The following is a 22,028-nucleotide window of genomic DNA, read 5'->3' on the forward strand; positions in this document are numbered from 1 at the left end:
GCAAAAACCTTGGCAAGTTTTAGCTTATAGTAGTATTTCTGCACTTGTGATTCATGTCTTGTAAGCTTTTATTTGAAGGACAATGAACAACTCTGAAACCCAAAAGATCAAACTACGTTCCCTCCCATTTACTAATCCTTCTTAAAGTATCCATTTCAGAGCTGATCAGTTGAGGAGCCATCCCAGATACATCCTGGATCACCTAGGCACATCCTGCACATCAGCTGCAAAATCAACTTCACAAAAAAGCCACAACAGCCACCTGGTCAGACCGTTGCACACAGGACACCAGGCAGGGTGCAGATCATTAACATCTCACAACACACCTAGTTGTATCCAGTTCGTGTTTAGTAATTTGAATACACACGCAAAGAACAGCAGCGATCCAAGCAGAACAAGAGGGTTTGCAACTTCTGCCAAGTTGTGTCAGAGATGGAGCTGTCCTTTCAGCAATGCAAGAGAAGATTTTCCACTGGCAGCCTGGTGCCACGCGCCGGGATGACCGTCTCGGAGAGGCCAGCTCCTGCACAAAGTTCTGAGTTTCTGGACCGCTCAATTTTCAGAAGGAGGGCTGTCATCAGGATCAAAGAACGATTTCACACGCCTGAGCAGTCGAGTAATAGGCGGCTGAACATCCCTGTACGTTATTACAGTTGTCACTTGAAATCCAAAAGGTGTTTCTTTAGTGAACACCTCCTTCCTGGGTCCTTGGTTTGCCTGAGGGTCTTGTTCATTCTCTAAAGAATTAGAAAAAAAGAGCATAGCAGTAAAAATATTTTGATCACTAAAGAGCAGCCACATAGGCATTCAGTCGTCATTTTGCTGCTTCTCAAATTCTGAGAATAGATAGCAAAGATCTGGTGACTGTGTAGACAGAAAAAGGGATCTACTAGGATAAGTTAGGTTGCTGGGCTAGTATCAATACTACAGCAGCAATTAACAACCTTAGTAAGCAGCAGGGGGCTGAGGATGAGCAGGAGGACAGGGAGAGCCTGTGGAACAGAACAGACCGTTCCAGTTGGAAGGGACCTACAACAACCATCCAGACCAACTGCCTGAGCACTTCAAAGCGGGTCAAGAGTTACAGCGCATTATCAAGGGCATTGCCCGAATGCCTCTTAAATACTGACAGGCTTGGGGCGCTGACCACCCCTCCTGGAAGCCTGTGCCAGCGCCCGACTCAGTACAGAAGTGCATCCTAACACCCAGTCTGCACCTCCCCGGCGCAGCTCTGAACCATTCCCACTATGCAAATGAAAGCAATGAACTGGAAAGGGTCCAGGTGCTGTTCCTGTCACCAGAGATGAAGCACAGGCTTCTCCTATCAACACGGCATCTTCCCTCCTCAGGGTGAGCCCCCCCGGGATGGCAGAAGCCCCCCCCGGTGCCCTGCCAGCTCACCTGTCCCAGGCGGCGCCCTCGCACCCGGCACCCACACAGCTCCCGGAGCCCCGAGGGGCGGCCGGGCTGCCCGGGCACTTCAGCGGGGGCGGGACCCGGCGCTGCCGCCCTCGGCGAGGGGACAGCCGGGCCGGACGGCGCCCTAGCCCCGCCCCTCCCAGCCGAGCCCCGCCCCTCCCAGCCAAGTTCCTTCCCTCCGCCAAGCCCCGCCCCCGGGCCAGGCCCTCCCTTCGGCCGCGCCACACCCCCCCGAGGTGACCTCAAGCGCCATCCTCGGCCTCAGGGCCGCGCCAGCCCGTACCGGACGCGCCGCCGGTCTCTGCGCCGCTGTTGCGGCTGTAGTGGATCATGGCGCCCACCATGGTCCAGCCGCCCACCGAGTACAGCAGCGCCGCCCGCGCGTTCCACAGGGCCGCCCGCATCGCTCCCCAGCAAGGGCCGCGCTCACTGCCCGGGCCCTGCCGCCAACAGGACGGCACGGGAAGAGCGCCCTGCGCGCATGCGCGCCGCCGCCGCGCCGGGAGCGCCGGGAAGATGGCGGCGGGTGATGCCGGGAAGCTGTGCTCCTGGAAACCAAGGCGCCCGCCCGCGGCCGAGAACCGAGCTTGGGCAGGCGCGCTTGGCGGCTGAGGCGGTGTGAGGCGAGCCAGCTGGGCCATGGGCGCTCACCGCGACAGCGGCTTACCGGGCCGCAGCTGCATCGCCGCGCTGCCTGCCTGTTCCCAGGCCTGTTGGTGCTGTGCTAGGAGAGCTGCGAGGGGCTGATGTTCAGGCCCTGCAGTGACCCAGAGGCAGCGCTTCAGCATGCCACGGCCATTCTCAAAGCACTGGTGGTACCGGTCACCCCTTCCCTGTATCTGTGCAGAATGTTTTGACCATCTCCCTTACTTGTTCTGCACCACCTTAAAATTATTTTCAAAAGCATGTGCATACTCCAGCATTATGTTTTCAAAAATTGGAAGGAGGTGGGCCAAGTTCATCACACATACCACTAAATAGTAGTGCTCTTGCCCAGTTTTATTCATTACACAATCTCCTGTTGCTAAAAGACACCTTTTAAGAACACACAACATTAAAAATTAAGCTAAAACCCGTTAAAATCTTGTATTGGCTAAAGCATCCTTTAGCTCTAATTACAATGTATGAAAAATACAGAATACAGACAAAAAGGAATACAAATAAATTAATATCTAGAAGGGCCAAGTAAAAATCTCTCCCTGAATATTTATTTCATTTAATACTTAAAAGCCTTGGTCTTAAAGAGAGAGAAGGAAATGTAAATAATTGCTCTGCTTCTGTCACAAACATGATCAATGTAACTTCCATACTTGCTTCTCAGTTTGATCAAAGTCATGATGCACTTGAAACCGCCAGCTTTTTCAGATGGTCCATGAACACCTGGAGACTAACATCATCTGTCAAGATTGGAGCTCCTGATTCCTGCAGGAAAATAAAAAAAAATGAGCCTAAAATAGTGTTGTTGACACTGGAGACTAACTGAAAGCAAATCAGATGTCGGCACTCTGAACTAATTGCCTGCTAAATCAACCACGTTTTTTCCTGCAAAGGAGGGATACCTAGCAGAAAGATGCTACTCTGGGAACAGCACTGACGCTATCTTCTAGTGCAATCTGAACTAAGTTTCTTCTTTCTAAAGCATTAGAAATTCTGCTTCCCAAAGCTCTACACAAATTAGGTAAAGAACAAGGATATAAAACTCTAGTATTCTCAGATAAATTAGATCTATATGTAACCCTATGCTAGTTACTTTTTCCAGAATACTAAATACACTGTCACCTAAGAGTTTTAAATCGTATTTGTAGGGAAGGGTGAAGATACTATTTCTACATCAGTTCATCTGAAACTTGTAAGAACATATTCTACACCAAATTAACTGCTTCCCTCAATAGCAGCCACCACAGAAAAATTCTCCTGGTCTGCCTGTACGCCACATGTAGCTGGGGTACATGAAGGGAGATCAAAGGGGAAACATGCTCCCTGTGAGGACCACTCATCTCCTGCCACCAGACTGCTGAGGTACTGAGCTATTGTGGCAGCACCCCTATCTGGACAGCCATTCCTTGGATTCATTGAGAAAGAGCCCCAAAGTCAACTGGATGTTGCTGAAAACTTGAGAGGATTCAGTACAAGAACAGGAATATGAGTTTAGACATCCATGCTTGCAAACTATTCTGATCATCTTGTCATCTAGTACTCCTCACCGGTACTGTTTATCTTATCAACAACCACAGACTTGGGTAAGCAGGTTGAATAAAAATCTAACCTGCCTAAGCTTTAGAAACAAATCAGATTTATTAATCAGTCGTGTCTTTTAAAATGCTGCAATAATGCTGTAGCCTCAGCTGGTAATTCCATTATCAGATCCATTGGCACACAGAAATAACCTTGCTTCTTTGCACAGCAAAGCACTGTAAGGTTTTCAAGTCCTGTCACATACGTCTGCAAAAAGCTCTTAGGTAAGAAACAGAGGACAAACGTACCCTGCTCACCGTTTGTGGCCATGTGGCTGCTGCATAGACAAATATGTAAATGTACATTTTACAGCACTCCCAAACATGAGCAGCTCTTCCACTGCTTACCTGTCCCCATGCATAGAGGTTGTTGTGGGTCTGAGAAGGGTTCACTTTAGACAAGAGGAACCGGGCCTATTAAGACAAAACATCAGAGAACCAGTTTTGTAAAATGAGAGACCTGTTGGCTCCCCCAGGACCTCATACCACCTTAGATACATGACTAGCAATGTTACTCTGCTTTTGCAAGCAAGGTACCAATTTAACTTAAACAAGTTTCAAGTCCAGAACAGCCCTGCTGCACAGACAACATGTCTCCAAGAGGCACAGAGCGCTCTGCTACAGCAAGCGGCTCTCGCCTGGCAGGGCAGCTCTGGTTCCATGTGACACAGGCACGTCACCAGCACTGTCCCTCCCATGCCCCCACCCACTCTAGCAGACGACCAGCATAACACGGTCACATAAAAAATTAACACCCAATATTTGTTTTGGAGCATTAATTCCTGCCTCTTCACTGCTACAAAGAAGGCCAGGCACAGACAAGCACAGCACAACTGCAATTACAGGAAGAGCAAAAAATAGGAACTATTTTACATCCTCATTCAGCATTACAGAATAAAGGAACAGATGGTCAATCATTCAGTGTAATCGACTGTCCTAGCAAGCTAATTGCACTCCCTGTCCTGGGTAAGTGTAGATACAAAGCCAAATCATTTCTTTCCCACCTCTCTGGGAAATAAGATATTTAAGTTGGCTTTTTCTGTTTTTTCCCCATCTTCTGATTTCAAAAGCATATCCAGCAAGTGATTGGCTTATTAAAAGACAAAAGTTGTAGTAAACAGTCATGGAAAGATATGCAAGCTCTGTACTTTGGAGAGTTAAATTACCACTGTATTTAACTTACAGAACCATCCCTTAGCAAGGCAGAAAGACAGCTATTTGCTCTGTTCAGCAACAGCCCCTTACCTGACTGCCACCATGTTCAGTGTGGATGTAACGCGGCATAGGGAATCTAGTCTGCAAGATCTCCTGGGCATCATCCAGTGGGGCTTGCAGTAGGTGCTTGAAGTTTTCATATTCAGGCATGTCTTGGTAACCAGCTTTCTGCCACTGCGCAATAGTCTATTGACAGGACAGGGAGGAAGTGAAAAAATAATTAAAATGTCTGCAAGCCGCCCCTTTTCAACCTACATGTCTTTAGGCAGCAGAACGTTACACGTACTTCTGCTTACAGAGCACAGGGCAAACACACGCTTTCACTACTCTGGCAATAACATTACTTACTTTCTGTCCCTGATTTTAAGAACAGGCCACTCAACACAAAAGCTGGCAGCAGTTTGTGCAGTGCAAGAGCAATTCATTGAAAGTGATCTTCAAGCCTTTATCTTTCAGCCCATGCCAACACAGAAACACAAAGCATTTATAAGTCACTGACATTCTGAATCTGATTTGGACTTAAATTAAGCAGCCATTGCCTTCCAGTATTTTCAAGGTACTGAACCATATGTACCTAGCAACTGTTCCATACAGTGCAGGTCACACGCTTAGCTCTTCCTTTGTCTGAATTTTACCCAGTTACTCAGCGTCTTGCCCTCCAACAGTAGGCAGAAACTGTTTAGAAGATTTACTGTCATTGTTGATATAAGTGTCCAACTCCTGTTCATGTCAATCGGCTGTCCCTGCTCACTTCTCAAAGGGATCAAATCCGATACGGAGTGAAGCTGGGGGCTAATAATGGAGCTGCCCTGAACCATAATGCCAAACTTCAAGCATTCTAATAACAGTCATTAAGTATCTTTTGACTAAGTAGCTTAGTCAAAAAAAAAAGGAAGAGTTAAAATGCCTCCCAAAAAGTTTTCACCAATAGGAATGTTTAGCCATAAGCCAAGATGGGTTTATTTAAACTACTGCAATCTGATGCCATGTTTATATAGAAGAAACTGGATGAAGGCCACTCCCCAAGCAGGACTATAAAGGATGTGAGGGGGAAAAATGGCACCAAAGAACAAGGAGATCTCCAAAGAAGCGGAAAGCAAGCTTCCTCTTCATCCCTTACCCCATAACTAGTCTAGGATGTGAGACATCCCTATTATCCAGCTACAGTAGCATACCGCCCTTACAAAACCTGACAGGACTGAAACACAGCTCTACAGCTCTGCATACTGAAGAGGCACTGGAAAGCCAAGGCTTTGGATATTGGTATAAATTGAATGTTTAGAAAAGGTCAGCACCTAAGCACTTAACTCAGTCACAATGGAAAGAATATAGGAGCAGCTGTCAAAAACATCCAGTATTTAAAAGCAAAAACTGGAAAAATTCATAACTGGTTTCTTTAAGAGCAGCAGTATTTAAGTATCAAAACCCAGCAACCAAGTATATCACATACCTGAAAATCAAACCGCATCTCTCTGCCCTGCTTAGTTTCAAGTTTCACTGGCCTTTTCCAGGTGTGGTAAGGGACCACCTTCATTACCAAGCTAACGTGACAGCTGTTATTCAGTGCAGAATATCCTCAGTGACTCCAGTAAGATTTTTTTGTTAACTCAGACAGTGGGGAAATTGTCTTAAAACCAGCAGCACATATACAATGTCATTATGCTAGCATGGGCTTTGCAAGCAGCTTATTTTATATCAACAGTGACACTGTCTGCCTGCGTGCAGGAGGGAGGGAGTGCAAATGGAGAAAGTGAAAGTATTTTACTGTACCTCACCAAGGTAGATAACTATCTGGAAGAAAGTATCCATCAGTAGGATTCTGTCGGGCAGAATACTGCTGCTGTCCAAAAGCACTGGCTGGGGAAAATAAAGAAGAAAGTCAAGTGCCACTAAGCCCTCAGAACTGTATTAACCTTCATGGCTGGCCGAAGTGCTTGCCCAGCCCTGCTCACATGTCTGCTCAGCCCACGCGAACGCCTTGCAGAGCACGCTTAGCCTCCCGCAGCACCCCTGAGTGGAGCAGCAGGTTATCAGCTATTGTATGAAGCGCAGAATGCCAGAGAGCAATTTCTATGGTTATCCAAGTCTAATTTGATATTATCTTTAAAAGTACCTCAAGAAAAACAAGGAATCACATGTGAACTCCAGCAAATGCTGCCAAGAAGGTTTCAGTGTTACTCCAGCAGCTCCTGCGTTTCTTTCCTGCCAGACGCACACTCCTTTTAAGGAGGCTGTCAGGATAAGGATATCCCTGTCTGTTCACTGAATACTTGTACCTAGTTAAACACTGCTGCAGAAACAACTGAAAACAGGCAGCTAGTGGGAGATTATGATCTGGAAGGGCTGAGGCTTGCTGACTTACACAGCAGAGATGGCAGCCTCTGGCAGAGAAGCAAAAGCGATACTGACAGCTGCAGGATCCACCATGCGTTGCAGGACAGGGGTTGTGGCTTGGATGGGGGGAGGTTGTTTTTGTTGGGGGGGGGGGGGGTGTTGGTCGTTTGGGGTTTTTTTAATCAAAGCTGTAAGCTTATTGAAAACACAATTCGTATGTTACACTGCCCCATCGCATCCTTTAATAATTACCTTGACTCAAAAAAATACATAAAGAGGCCTTGTTACTGAAAGAAGTTTGTTACTTTGACTGACTACTCATTATTTTGGATTGATCCACTTCTTCCTGTTAAAACAGGGGCTCACCTCAGGAGGTCCATGGAAAGAATAGGCATAAAGGATGGGCTGGATCATAATGAGAGACTGGGTCAGATCTTGCCTAGCAAAATGGTGACGGTAATAGGAAGATTCATCTGGACTGTTATTGAAGACCTGCAGGAATGGGGAGCGCCTCAGATGGAACATGAACTGCACCAGAAAGAAGCAAAAACAGAAATGTCAGCAAGTTGCCAAAACTTCTGCACCCCAGTCCAATCTTCCTGAACAATAAATTCTTTGGAAAAAAGTCTACCTCTTATTAACTCCTCAGGGTTTTTTCCTTAGCAGTCATTTGCAGCACTGAACTACAGGACCAGGCCCCCACGTTAAAAAAGCACCTGATCCTCCCACCTTGAATCTGACAAATGGCACAAGATACTTTATCGTCACTCTCACCCTTGCACACTCTTCCCATAGCTGTGAGAAGTGAAGTTCTTACCTGGGGATACAAAGAAAATGATTCTGACAATCTGAAGGAGTTGGGATCATCTTTGTTGTATTGTCCGAATTTCTGACACTGTTGGAAGCAAAATGGTTACTTTGGTTACCCGTCTCAACTCTCTCTCTCTCTTTTTTTTTTTCTTTTTTTTTTTTTCTTTTTTTTTTTTTTTTTAAGATTAACACCTGTTTGGGGTTTTTTTTTGAAGGTTGTTCTTTTGGTTGTTTTCAAACAGCAACCAAGGTATAAGCATGACAATAACAAGTAATATAAAATGCACAGGCTATTTCCCTTTAAGTCAGTGGTTTCTGTATCTTACTGGAATGAGAATGAGGATTCAATCTACTTACCTTTTTTTCGTGTATGTTAAATCTAGATTTGAAATTATCTAAGAATGAAAAGAATAGTGCTTCTAGTAGTACTCAATTTTTAAATCAGGGATACTACATTATACCTAAGCTGCGTTGTATGCTATGAAGCGCTTCTACAGCAACTCTACTTCCTTCTAGAGCAGCAGCAGACTGGCATTTCACCAACGGCCTCACTGAAAATACGAAGCATCAATGGTTTTAGCAATTTAACTATACATGACTGCACAATCACTTCAGCATGCAACATGCCTGTGTGTCTGTGCCAAAATCTTTATTTGATACTGGCCCTGTTTTTTCAGGGTCTGATGTGCCATATCTGTTGGTATCAACTGCACATGGGTGTTTGGACAAGACCAGAACCAATTTAGGCAATTCAGGCTTGTGAAATTCAAAGCAAGAGACATTATGAAGCTGCAGAAGCAATTACTACCCTGAACTTGGCACCGGTGAGCCCGCATCTGAATGCTGTGTCCAGTTTTGGGCTCCCCAGCACAAGACAGACACAGATATACTGGTGTGAGTTTAGCAGAGGCCACCAAAAACAAGGCTGCAACACCTCATGTAGAGAGGCTGAAGAAGCTGTTTTTATTCAGCTTGGTGAAGAGCGGGATCAAGGAGTCATACTGCTGTCTATAGCTACCTCACAGGTAGCTGAAGAATTGAAAATTCTGATGAGGGGAGGGAAGGGGAGGGGAGATGATCAAACATTGGAACAGGTTGTCAAGAGAAGCAAGACAAACTCCATCTTTAGAGATCTTCAAAATCAGCCGATCAAGACCTGGAGCAACCTGCTCTAACTTCAAAGCTGGCCCTACTTGGAGCAGAGGGGTTGAACCAGAGACCTCTAAAGGTCCCTTCCCATCTGCATTATTCTGTGTTCCCCTATCACTTTTTTAATCTCATGTTTAACACTTTCAGCATGATGGGATGCCTACCTACCCCATCACAAATTCAATGATCACACTGCTTTCTGAGCTATCACGTACTACAACTATGTGACCACGGTCAGAGCACAAATGAAGCAAGTCAGTCTGGAAAAAGATGCCGTTTTCATTTCCAGAGACCATTTTTACTAAAGTCAAGAATGCAGCCAACTGCATTCTACTGGCCTTACCAGTCTGATCAGCTGTCTGTCCAGCCATCGTAGAACATCAGGTCCCTCCTCAGATTCGGCTCTGTACACTCCCAGTCGGGCCATCAGCACAGCAGCTGCTTCCTGGTCAAATGCAGCTTCTATATGCTGAAGCTGACTCTGTGCATCTGCCCAACTATAGGGTTAGTAAAGGGTTAGTGCTACATGCATTCACCTTCAGCAAAACCCAAACAAGGTTCATCCTCCCTGTGCCAAATGCTCTGCAGCCAACACATGCACCAAAAAGCGAGTAAAATTCCAGCACAGGCTGTGGCTTAAGTTTCTGCAAAAGAACTGGCAACAGATACTCACTTTCTGGCTATGGTGGTGACACGAATGCGTTTCTGCGTACTGGAGCTTTGATACTGAGTGACGAACTGCACTGCCCCTCTGCCTCCCTGCGGTATTGGTGCATTGTGCTGCAAATGAAACAAGGTGAGACTTCAAACAGGCTGGCTTTTCCGTAGCTCTGTCCACTACAGAGAACTCCAGGGCATCATTTCAGCAATCATCGAATAGTACAAATACAAGTGAGAGAAGGGCCAGAGAAAAAAGACACATCTGTTAGTGTTGTGCTTCCCAGCAGCCTTCAGAGTCAAGTGATGATGGGCCCATTTAATATTGGGCGTGACATTTCCTCAGCTTGTCCCTTAAAGGGTGGCAGCAACTTATCTCCACAGCAACTAATGTAAGAATGGCAGTACAAGATCTGAGCAAAGGTCCCACGAGTCCACCATCCTATTCCCAACAGTAACAAGCCCACACAGCAGAGAAGACAGAGGGTCACAAGTGGAATAGAATTCCTTTGGGGTAGCTTTCCCAGCGTCTAGCTGCCACATGCTTAGAAACTTCCCCAGCCAAAAATTGCTTGTGAGCCATCAAGCTGTTACAGTTTGGGGGACCATTTCTCCAAGAATGTGAAGGTATTTATATTTTCATTCACCACAGCACATACTGGCAAAAAGACAATTTCTTCTTTGTTAAATAAATACTATAGGAAGATGACAAGGAAAGAATGCAGGTTCTGTACAGAAATATTGGGCAATTTATGTATACAAAAAAAAAAAAACCCCGACACTATTTCTTTGGCACAAAACACTTGGCTGCTTTGCAACCATCCATTTGCAACACAGGGGATGTCACTACATTTTCTGGCCCTGTAATAAATAGTTTGGTGCGTAACAAAGATGACCAAAAAGAGAAGCCAGGACTGACCTGATTTACCACTTCAAAGTAAATGGCCAGAGTTGTGCTGGGATCCAGACTACAAATTTTCCATTGAGATGTTCCTCCAATTCCAAGCTCCTGCACAGAATCAAAAAGAAAGCAACATTTTTATCCCCAGCAGCAGGTATGGCAAGCTTATGTTAAATTCTGATCAGAGGTACAAGTAATAGCAGACCTTCTAGATTGCTTGTCTTTTGGGTATGAATGAAGTTACTGAAGGCCATACTGTTAACAGAAAACCTGATGGGGTAAGAATGTAAAGATTGTCTTTTCCTAAGGATGTTTCCAAATTGTACTTCTCCTTAAAAACTGACATTCCAGCTGAGCTGTAGGTCTAGGCAGAAACTTTGCACTGTTTATTTAATTCTTCATTAAAGACTTTTCTATGCCAGAAACTTACATTTTCAGAGACACATGGCCCTTTAGCATTCAGGGATATGCATGGTCCAATAGCTCCTGCAATTTTCAGCTCCCTGGAGGTCTAGAACAAGGTGGAAAAAAGTAAGTTTGGGTTTTTGGTTTTTAATCAGCTCAAATAGAATACACACAGACTAAATCAGTTTTCCTCAGCTTTGATCAGATAATGCGTACATGTGGCTGTGGGAAAGCAACTCTGAGCACTTTTCCAGATCACCTACTGCTACAATTAGTGAACGTAAGAGAATCTACACAGCCACATCTTAATAATGAAGACATACTTACAGTGACCAGGAGAGAGTATGAAACGCTCCTTGCTGAGTGAGGAGAGGCTGAGCTCAGCTGCCTATATTTATTTTTTTTTACAATAATTAAAAGGAAAAAGGAAAACCACAAAACCCACAAACTTAATAAGCTTCCAAACAAAAACACCTCCACTCACTCCAGTATGGTACTTCTTCCAAAACAGGCACTATGGCTGACCTCAAACATGTAGAATTTTCTACTTAAATTGACCTCTGAATGAAGAGCATTTGTATTTCCCAGTTAATGTCATCCAGTGAAACTAATCTCTCACCTTCACATCCAAATTTGCACCAAAAGCCATCCGAAATTCCCCATTGAACCCTTTGTTAAACACCCGCTGGAAGGTCTGCTTGAAGAGAGAAGTGTTGAAGGAGTCTCCCATCACCATGTGTCCTCTGGGAAAGAGGAAACGATACACAAGGGAACTGAAGTAACTGGGAACTAGAAGTAAAGCACAAAGGATACATCCCTCCAACACTCATGCATGCAAACACATGCAGGAACTGTTTTAAAGCATGTCTTTGCATAGGCAGAATTCACATCAGGGAATGCAGATATACGGATGCCTCCTCCAAAGCCAGGCATGTTAATGCTCCATCTTTGCCAGCTTGCTTTCTCAACTGTATTTTTTGCCATCCCTTTAGCTGCCTTAAAAATGCTCATGTTGCACCAGTTAGAAATAACTCAGGAAAGAGCTTTGCTCAGCCTGCCTTCTCTGCACAGGGCTGGAACCTGCCATGCTGCAGGCTATGGGTGCAAGGGTTTGTACTGTGCCTCCCCTAAGTGCCTTGGTAAACCCAGGCCTGGTCAGATGGAGCTCAGTAACGCAACTAACGGGGTTAAACTATCTCTCTTCTGCTTACTGAGCATTACGTGATTATTTACAAATACCTCATCTTTGCTCAAACCTTCCTTTCACTCCCTAGACACAGCAGACATCAAATGGCCAACAAGACAAGCCAAGTCCCCAAAAGGCTGGGCTTAGCAGACAGCATTCCTCACCAAGACCATAATGTTTTCAGCAATACGGAACACAGGCATTTAACCCTCAGAGATGTCACTTAAAACTAGACCCTCGGAAGTCAAGAAACCCTGGAGAAAGCACAAGTGAGCTGTTAAGCAGAGAAAATCTGGCCCACACAAGGAAAGCTTCTACCCACCATGCCTGACAGCCTGCTCTTCTGATGGCACTTCAGCCATGCACACACCACAAAGCACAGCATCTCTATCCTGTAAACTCCGGGAATACTTCCTATCTCCCAAGGAGGCAGAAGGCATTTGCAAAAGACATGTAGTACCGTGCTTTAGAATACCTTTCTCAAAGCAGGACTGCGAGTTTTCTACCAGCAGTGCTAATTCACATGCCGGTTTGAGACTTCAGAAATGTGGACTGGGATCAGGTGAAGTTTGCCATGTAATTCCTGGCAAATTCAAACCACAGTTTAGAACAGAACGATAACTATCTCACCCTTTTGCCCTGACAGCAAACTTACCTGCTTTCTGAACTATCGTCCCCATCAAAAACACCCCCAAACAAACAAACGTGTACCAACTTTGTGCTCTCTTGCTGTGAACATACCCTGTGAGGTTTGTACAACACTTCATCTCTAGCAGTCCAGTCTGATCCAGGGCGCAGGCATAGATGTCGATGCAATGCCCGTTGGCTGCAGCACGATTAGCCAGAGTCTCGTAGTGCTGGAGAAAACAAACATACACGCTGTTCAGGATGTCACAATGGGCAATTTTTCTCCTGCTCTCCAGCTGAGGCCAACACATGAAACACAAGGTACAAATCAAGCAACTACTAGTGCTGTGGTAACTAAAGAGCTGTTTGCTCTTACTGCTCTGCTAGAGCATGCTTCTCCCCGCTAGGATGTTTGCACTTGGATGAGTTTGAGCTGCATGTCACAAACACAGAGAGCACGAACTGCATGGGATCTTTGCCTGGGACAACTCAGCAGAAACCCAAAGGTTTCCTGGTGGCAGTTAAGAGAACAGGTGTCATATCGCTTTCGCCTAGCTGACAGAAGCATTTCACATCTGAAATTTTTACTATTTTAACTGTTGCTTCATATATCAAGAAGACAACAGAGGCTTTCTGAAAGCGACCAATTCTTAGAAGACAGGTTTTTCTCCTCACCAGAAGCAGATACAATGATGTTGATGAACAAACTGCATCCACTGTCAGCTAAGAAACAACAGTGAAATACTCCTTTTCCTGAGAAGGCACAAAGCCATGCCGGAGAAGTAACTAGGAGGAAGTCTTTTTTACTCTTCCCTTGACCATTCTCACAATTTAGCATACACAAAAGACTCAGGCACTTCAAGGAAAACCATGCAAATAACTGGACATACTGTTCCCACATCAAGAGAACACGAGTACGTTTAGTACGTTTGTTCCCTGGGGAAGGACCTTGGACAGCTGTCAACACAGCAGTGTACGTACATTTGTGTTACGTCCTTTCCCCGCATTTAGTGTTCTGACACTATTCAGTTTTTGGGTTTAAACACACCCGGTAGGCACTAGCACCTACTTTGGTGGCCTTCTTCATGAACCTTGCGTTGTCCTTCTCTATGTCATGCCAAGAACGTATGGGTGTTTTCAGTTCATCTCCTACCACCATGCCTGGTCCTTGTGTTGGTGGCCCACCTGTGAACAGCATTATTCTGGCCCCTGTGTTTGGAAATGTGCCCTAAAATAAAAATAAGAGACACATATCAGAGAGGGCAGAGGTGGCAGATAAGGAGAGAAAAAAGGGAGAGAAACTGATTAAATGGCAACAATGCTTCCTTTAGAGAAGCATCTGCACATGTTTCTGCAATGTCCTTAGGGACCTGTCTCTGCTAGAGACCACCCTGATAAACAGCAACGCGTTTCCTGACAGTCACAGCACTCTCAAGTTTAGACTCAACAACATCAAGCTTCACGTCTTCGTAACAAGAAGCAGGCTGTTTCTGTTCTTTTTACTTACAACTTGGATGACCCTCAGATAAACCCTGTGCATTGCATCACCTCCATGTGGCGACACAGAATCAGAGACCTTTAAACACCTGTGTATTTCACATGAGATGTAAACGCCCATCCCACTCTACACCAGCTGGTGCTAACACGAGTCAAATGCAAACTGCACCTCGGCAGCCCAATGTACCTGGGCCACAGACCAAGCTGGACTGACACCTGCATGTTTCAGCAAAGACCACCAGGTGCTTACTTTGACCAGCCCATTTCAACCAGCAGCACTAACCGTACCTCCAATAAGCCAACAGCAATCGAAAGAGCTACTCCAGTGGAACGTAAAGGTCTCTTTCCCTGGGTCACTGGCCACGGGTCCCTTTGCAGTTCTCCAAGCAGATCTGTTAAATTCATGTCAATCTTATGTACTGGCTGCAGAAACCTGCAAAAATTCAAATAAGATGTTTTCCTGCTTATAAGTTTAAAGAAGAAAGTGCCTCTTGGTTCCTGGCACGCATAAATTGCACTGAGACAGTTATCAGGAACAAAAAGTCACATGGCGTGTTTCCTTCTTACATCCAAACTTTCCAAGATAACAGGCCTGTGCAAAACAAAAAAGTTGATTAAAGCAAGATGTCAGGAACTGACAAGAAGATAAAGTCACATAAAACAGAGAAAAGAACTTCAATGTTGATTTAGTCTACCAACACATTGTCCTGGTTTCAGCTGAAAGTTAATTTTCTTCTTAGCAGCTGGTGCAGCACTGTGTTTCGGATTTGGTGTGAGAACAACGTCGACAGCGCACTGGTGTTTTCAGTTGTAGCTGCGTAGCGTTTATACTAAGCCAAGGACTTTTCAGTTTCTCAGGCCTTGCCAGTGAGAGGGCTGGAGGGGCACAAGAAATTGGGAGGGGACACAGCCAGGACAGCTGACCCAAACTATCCAGAGCGATATTCCATACCACGGGACGTCACTCTAAACTAGGGGGTTGCTGAGGCCTGCAAATCGCTGCTGGGGGACTGGCTGGGCATTGGTCAGCAGATGCTGAGCAACTGCATTGCACACCACTTTGTTTCCTTTCTCTTTTCCCTTTGAATTTCATTCCTCTCTCCTTTTCTTTCCTTTTCATTATAACTGTTGTTATTATTACTGGATTTATTTTATCTTATTTCAATTATTAAGTTGTTCTTATCTCAACCCTCGAGTTTAACATTCTTTCCCATTCTCCTCCCCATCCCCCAGGCAGGGGGGAGTGAGCAAGCAGCTGCGTGGTGCTTAGTTACTGGCTGGGGTTAAACCACAACACACACACAAGAGCTGCCACTGAAAAAAGAGAAAACTGTATTCTACAGAGGTAAATACCACTTTACTGTGCGGGGGTAACTGCTGGCCTGTCAATTGGGTTTTGGACTTGCTGGGACAGGGGTAGTAGGTGGTATGTAGGATTGTTATGCATAGACCAGGACCCTGTTGGCTGGTCAATCAAAAAAAACAGGCCCTTGCTCCAAATGACTCCTGAGCAACAGGCTTCCCAAAGACAGCTACTCTATGTTTTTCACGTAGAAATCCAGCCTGAATGGCAATCATGTTCTTGCAGCTGCAAAACCAAGACACTATAGAAGCCTAATACATTGCCTGCAGCACTAGTAAATCCTGTCCATACAGAGTCGCAGAATGGCTGAGGTTGGAAAGGACCTCTCGAGCATCCGGCCCAACCTCTTGCTCAAGCAGGGAACTTAAGTTAGGGGGTTTTCTCATCCTGTTATAATTTACCACTAGAATAGAAACGGAGGTTGAGAAGCGTGACCCCAAAGGGGCATAAAACCCCTGTCCTGCTCTCCGGCTGTACTGGGGCAGCTTACCTGCTTGAAGTAACAGGTTGCTCTGGAGTTTGAAGAGGTCTTCCCTGTTGAATGGGGACAGCCGGCCTTGAAAGCCCAAGCATATCCTAGAGAACAGTAAAGAGAAGGCAGAGGAGATGTGCTATTCAAACACTAAACGTTATTTGCTGTCAAGCAGTATACCCTGAGGCCTGCAATACTGTAGCATTAAATATATTAAAATCTGTGAAATTACTAATCTTTGCAGTCCCATTAGAAATGGATCAATGGGTCCATTACGTAAGATACACAAACTCTATCCTGGACAATGTTCCAAGGAATTTACAAGGGAAAAAAAGACAGAGCAGACACTGGGAGGGAAGCAGACTAACGGTTAAGAGCACTGAACCCTTCTTCCTCCCCAAGAGCCCAGCGCTCAAAAGACCCGTAGTGGTGTCAACAGAGCTAAGAGAAACAAGCCACTGGCCTAAGAGATGGCAGAACATACCTGTATTTGCTTAGCCGTCAGGTCCTTTGTGCCCCTGAACACATAGCTCTTGGAAATCCCTTCACAGCTCAGCTCGTGAACCTGGACCATTCTGCCAAAAGTGACAAGCCCCACCAGAGCATCGGCAGGCAGCAGACTTAGGGACATCTGGAGGGACTCCTTCAGCGCCTGCAAGTCCTCCTCTTCCAGACACATGTCAACAACATAGAGGAAGATCAATGGTGTCTGCGGACCTCGCTGATGTGGAAAGAGATTCATTTACTAGGTGTGTGCATATGCCGGGTGACACTTTATAACTCCAGCCAAGGAATAAAATGACCCCTACCTCAAGCACCTTGCAGAGATGTTACTTATTTGCATTATCTTATGTAAATCTAATACATACATAATCTGTCACAAACAAGACAATTCTGGAGGCTTCAAACTTGCCTATGATTCATTTACCTGCACTATATATTCAATTGTTGAAAAGTGAGGCATAAGCTCTGCTGGTTGATTGACCTCAGATATGCCTGCATATGCGGGAGGGAACTGAAAAAGAGAACAAAAAATTAGGACAAGGAAGTCGCAGGACAGAAATATAGGGCCCTCCTCTGCAGTACAGATGCCACCCTGCTCGTGATGTGGTTATTCAACTCTTCATTTACTGCCACTGCACCAACCTGATTAATTCATGATGAGAGACTCATACTCTATTTTCCCAAGCACAGACAAGTGGTCAGCAGTATGGACAGCTGCTCAATTCAGTTTAAATAAAAGGTAGGACTAAAGCAGCAACTATGCATTAGCTGAAATTCATTTAGCCACATGACTGTTTCTGATAGCAAAAGGCTACTCAAATCTAATTAATTTCATATTTGGCAAGAACAGTAAACATCCAGTGCAAAAACCACACTGGAAACACACAGGACAAAATAGCATTTTTATCGCCTTCCCATGCCCTGCATGCTGGTAAAATCACCGGCAAAACTGAACAGAACATAGATGAGATGTCAGGTAAAACAGACACATTAACAAGTGCTCTGGCCTGGGTTCAGCAAGAGAAAAAGACCAAGGGAAGGAATCTCAAAAAGTGGAATTCATGCTTGACATCCTTTGTCAGCAGAGGCCATCAATAAAATGTTCACTGAAAAGATAGAAGGGCTGATACTTTTTCCAACTTACCTGATTTCTCTGAAAACAGAAGTTACAAGCCCAGAGCTTGGCCCGATAGTCAACTTGGCTGCGAGGGAAAGATGAGGCATTAGTATTAACTACAGGAACAGTTTTACAGCACAGGTTCATAATTATCCATGCTGGTTCACAGCACTGAGGAAGAAACAAGAGTAACAGACACTCCAAGTAGAACGACAAGAGTTTTAGGGATTCAGACTCTTGTTCTATTGCCAGAAAGTCCATTAGCTCATTCAGCCCTGCCACTTCCAGGCTTGTTGGCATGACAGACCACTGACAGCTCTCTGGAGCTTAGCCTTTGGCAGACAAAGACTTGGGTCTAATAATTTTTTCAGTACACTTGGGCTTATCTTGGTCATTTTATTGTTTGTACAGCTGTAGCACACAAGTACTCCAGTTACAGAGCAGCAGGAGCCACTCACCCAGATCCTGCACAAACACTGAACAAACAGGCTGTTCCCTGCCCCAGAGGGTTTACCCTCCTCAGCCCATTACAACATCCTGTAACTGCTGGTGCAGTAAAGCCTGGCCATATTCTTATTTCATGGGCTCGATCTCATTTTACTTCTTTACTGTCCTTCCCTGCTTTTTCTCAGCCCAGTGCTACACTCCAAATATGTATGATCACTACATAATTTTGGGACTGAGATTATTCCTCTTAAATTCTCAGCAAAACTTCAAAGAAAACCTTGAACTCATACTGGAACTGCCCTAGAAGCAGCAGGACGTGTAGGAAGCAGAAAACCCAGTGAACATCACAGCCCACAGGACAGTTATGAGTGGCACCTTTGTTTATTTTTTTTTCATCATTCACCACAAAATTCTCTGGAATGGTAACAGGATTGGTGGCCATTTCCATACCGTCTCTGCATTAATAGCCTCCCAAAGGCACTCCTCTCTCCTCTGGTTCCAGCAGCTCTAGTAACAGACTGGCATTCAACGTATCGCATTAGGCACCCAAGGATTTTAACAAAAAAACACTACATCTAAATTAAAGAGGCTGCCAGGCACTGGGCAGAGAAAAAGGGGAATAAGGGAGCAGTGAAGTTAAAATAAAAACTAGGTACTATCCAGCCTCTCTTAATATGCCCAGCCAAGAAATTCTTACCAGAGTGGGTTGAGCACTGCTTTACAAGTCGGCCTGCTACAAAGCACCGGTTCATACTGCACGGGCGGCAAGTCCAGACGCTCCTTCAGTGGGGTCAGAAGACAGGCCAGGGGGACAACCATCCTTGTGGCCTCCAGCCTGCTGGAGGGCCACACATTCCAGCTGAAACGCACTCCATCACGCTCCTCATTTTGCTGGATGAACTCCAGATACGTCGCCATGGGATCGCAGAAGCTCTGAAAGGATGCAAGCAACACGTTTCAGGCAACAGTCACCTGTTTGGACAGCAGTCCTGCAAAGGAGGTCAGTAGATCAACTACATGTAGGCACAAGACATTGCAGGACAAAGCTAACATGTTACAATGAGTTAATCCAATTATCAAATGAACCATGTGACTACATTAATCTCTTCTGTCCAGGGCTCTCATCAGCATTCCAGACAATTAAAACACCACTAAATCCAATGAAGAAACAAGGAAATCCGACACTCAAAACCAGAATGCAAGCTTTTTTTCCCTTGCAATCCACATTTAACATCCAATACCCACTCAGCCTCATGCTGGTCTCAAGGCAATCCTGCCTGACTCAGGTCTGTAAAGGAAAACAGGTCAAATTTGCAACATATCCTGAAGCCCTCGGCTAAAACCTTGGGGGGAGAAAAGGAGGCCAAGTCTCAAACCAAAAGACTTGTCACGAATGTCACCCAGCTGCCAGTCTGACCTGCTCACAGATGAGAAGAAGCACATGACAAAAAGGTCAAAAAAAGGTCTGTGCAGGGCACCATATCCCACTCCCAGTAAGGGAGGAATTGAAAGTCCAGCAGACTTCAGAGAAGACACACTATTCAAGGAGCGACATCCCCAACACACCAGAGAGGTCACTCTGCATGGCCTTACTGAACTCTTCAGAGTCAGATGTGAAGAAGAGCACCACGATTGTCATTACCTTTGATCTCTCTGACAAAAGAAAGGACAAGCCTACTGAAATCTCTTGTCAAATTCAGCCCACAAAACCCACACAGCACTGGCAGCAACTCACAGAGCCAAGAGCAGCAGCACCACGAGCTGCTCAAGCCAAGGAAACAAGAGGTTCACCTGCAGCTGGAGATGCTCCAGGTTTACCTTACTTCTGGTGCTCACTGCAGCAGGAGATTCAGGAGGGCCATAGCTATGAGAAATCAGAAGCATCACCTCCCCCAGAGGAAGAGAAGTTGTGAGGTAACACTTTCCTACAGACCTCCAAACTCACTGATGTTTTCTTCATCCTTGCTATTAAGGATGTAAATCAAGCTCACAGGGAACTGCTGTGTATTTCCACCCCCACCTCTGGATGGACAAGCAGGAGGATTTAGCAACACACCCCCACCACCACACATGGCTCTGTCACGGTAGAAGTCAGAGCTGAGCCTCCCTGTAAAAGATCCCACCCATCAGAACAGCCAGACAAACACCTGACATCTCAGGTATGCAGCACAACCCACCGCAGTGTAATTTACTCCGTGTCCCTCCAGCTGCAGCTCAGCACCACTCCCAGGCCCTGGGCCGAGCCCCCATTGCCTGGCTGGGTTTGGCACGGGCTGTGGCCCTGCTCTGGGGTCAGGATGGCAGGAGGGGAGGCATGCCCCCCTCAGCGAGGGCTGCGCAGGGCCAGTTTAGGTGCCTGCGCCATCCGCCAGCCACCAGCACAGGGCTCTCCAGCCCCAGTTCCGCAGCGACCTACGTCCAGGGCCTGTCCCAGCAGTGGGGAGGCCCAAATCCCCCATCCAGGAGAGCAGGGACCTTCCAAAGCCTCACACGGGAGGGGCGGCAGTGTTCCCGTCTCTGTATGGGATCTGCTGTAGGGCACAGTGCTGAGCCCCACTCCTTCCAGCAAAGCGACACTGCTGCTGCTTCCCAGCAGTGCTGCGGGGAACGCCACAGACCACCCAGCCACCGTCCTGGGCACAGCTCCCAGGGGACACGGCAGGTCCCCAGCCCTTCGCCAGGCAGCGCACAGAGGACGCCGCAGATCCCCAGCAAAGCCATAGGGGCCACCCCAGACCCCAACGCTGCTGACCCCCAGCCCGGCCACGGGGTACAGCACAACGCCCCGCACTGCCGCAGGCGGAGCGCGGACCCTCGGCGCGCAGGGGACGCGGCTGAGCCCAGCCCTGCCCCGAGGGCCCCCGCCGCACAGCCCCGGGGACACTGCCGACGCCTGGCCCCACAGGGGACACGGCGGAAGCCCCGTGCTGCGTTACCGCCACGCAGGCACAGCCGCAGGGGTCACCGAAACCCTCCCCAGCACCCCTCAGGGGACACCACTGCCCCCCCAGCCCCTCCCATGGAGAACACCACTGTCCCCCCGGCCCCTCCTGTAGGTGACACCACTGACACTCGCTCCCTGTAAAGGACACCACTGCGCCCCCCAGCCCCTCCCGTAGGGGACACCACAGCCCCCCGAGGCCCCCCTCACAAGGGACACCACTGACTTCCACTACAGGGGACACCACCGTCACCCACCCGCCGCCACGGGAGACATCACTAACCACCCCCCAGCCTCCCCTCTGCGGGGACACCACCACCGCAGTCCCCAGGACAGCCACAGGGGACGGGAACCCCCGGGCCCCCCCGCCGCTCCCACCTGCCCGCGCCGCGCCGCTCCCCGCCGCCGCTCTCCCGGCAGCCCCCGCGCGGGCAGCACGGCCAGCTCAGCCTTACGGCGTGCCCGCAGGCAAGATGGCGGCGCCAGCACGCCCCACCCGCTCCCGGCGCGGCTCCGCCGGCACCTTAGCTCAGGGCACGCCCACGCTCCGTGCTGAAGGCGAGGAAGCGGCGTGACCCTACCAAGCATGGCGGGGCGGCGGCGTCATGGGGGCCATCTTGGCTAAGGGTGCCAGGTGCAGCGTTGGGACGGAGACCAGCGCGGTGCCCCTACTAAATATGGCGGGGCGGCGTCGCCTTCCGCACTGGTACAGGGCGGGCAGCTGCGGGGCGGGGAAGGCGGCATCCCTCA

General features: G+C 47.2%; 1 protein-coding gene across 4 annotated transcripts; it reads right to left on the reverse strand.

Annotated features, from left to right (window-relative positions):
* Window positions 1-50: 50 nt before the first annotated feature.
* On the reverse strand, window positions 51-21,798 carry SEC23B (SEC23 homolog B, COPII coat complex component). Of its 4 annotated transcripts, none has more exons than XM_055725708.1 (21): window positions 21,657-21,798; window positions 19,035-19,270; window positions 17,918-17,975; window positions 17,198-17,284; window positions 16,754-16,990; window positions 16,288-16,373; window positions 14,723-14,867; window positions 14,007-14,165; window positions 13,052-13,167; window positions 11,744-11,867; window positions 11,150-11,230; window positions 10,738-10,827; window positions 9,835-9,941; window positions 9,505-9,658; window positions 8,020-8,097; window positions 7,569-7,730; window positions 6,639-6,725; window positions 4,899-5,054; window positions 4,002-4,067; window positions 1,703-2,841; window positions 51-737 (listed from the first exon to the last, which is right to left on the reverse strand). In XM_055725708.1, exons 2-20 carry the CDS (start codon window positions 19,253-19,255, stop codon window positions 2,752-2,754), a joined length of 2,304 nt encoding a protein of 767 aa, XP_055581683.1. In that variant the 5' UTR covers window positions 19,256-19,270; window positions 21,657-21,798; the 3' UTR covers window positions 51-737; window positions 1,703-2,751. The 4 variants fall into 4 exon arrangements, with proteins under 4 accessions (XP_055581683.1, XP_055581682.1, XP_055581685.1 ...); XM_055725707.1 differs by having other exon boundaries at window positions 19,035-19,326; window positions 21,657-21,790; XM_055725710.1 differs by having other exon boundaries at window positions 1,661-2,841; window positions 19,035-19,326; window positions 21,657-21,790.
* Window positions 21,799-22,028: the final 230 nt, after the last annotated feature.

Source organism: Falco cherrug, chromosome 13 (genome assembly GCF_023634085.1).
Source record: "Falco cherrug isolate bFalChe1 chromosome 13, bFalChe1.pri, whole genome shotgun sequence".
Classification (NCBI taxonomy): Eukaryota; Metazoa; Chordata; class Aves; order Falconiformes; family Falconidae; genus Falco; species Falco cherrug.

Bases quoted from the DNA above. Each gene is read 5' to 3' on its own strand.
- SEC23B (XM_055725708.1), bottom strand. From the start codon at position 19,255: ATGGCGACGTATCTGGAGTTCATCCAGCAAAATGAGGAGCGTGATGGA. The intron at 10,828-11,149 runs GTAAGTTTCTGG...GATTCTGTGCAG, and splicing joins GGCCATGTGTCTCTGAAAAT to GAGCTTGGAATTGGAGGAAC. The intron at 6,726-7,568 runs GTGAGCCCCTGT...TATTTTCCCCAG, and splicing joins CTTTCCATGGACCTCCTGAG to CCAGTGCTTTTGGACAGCAG.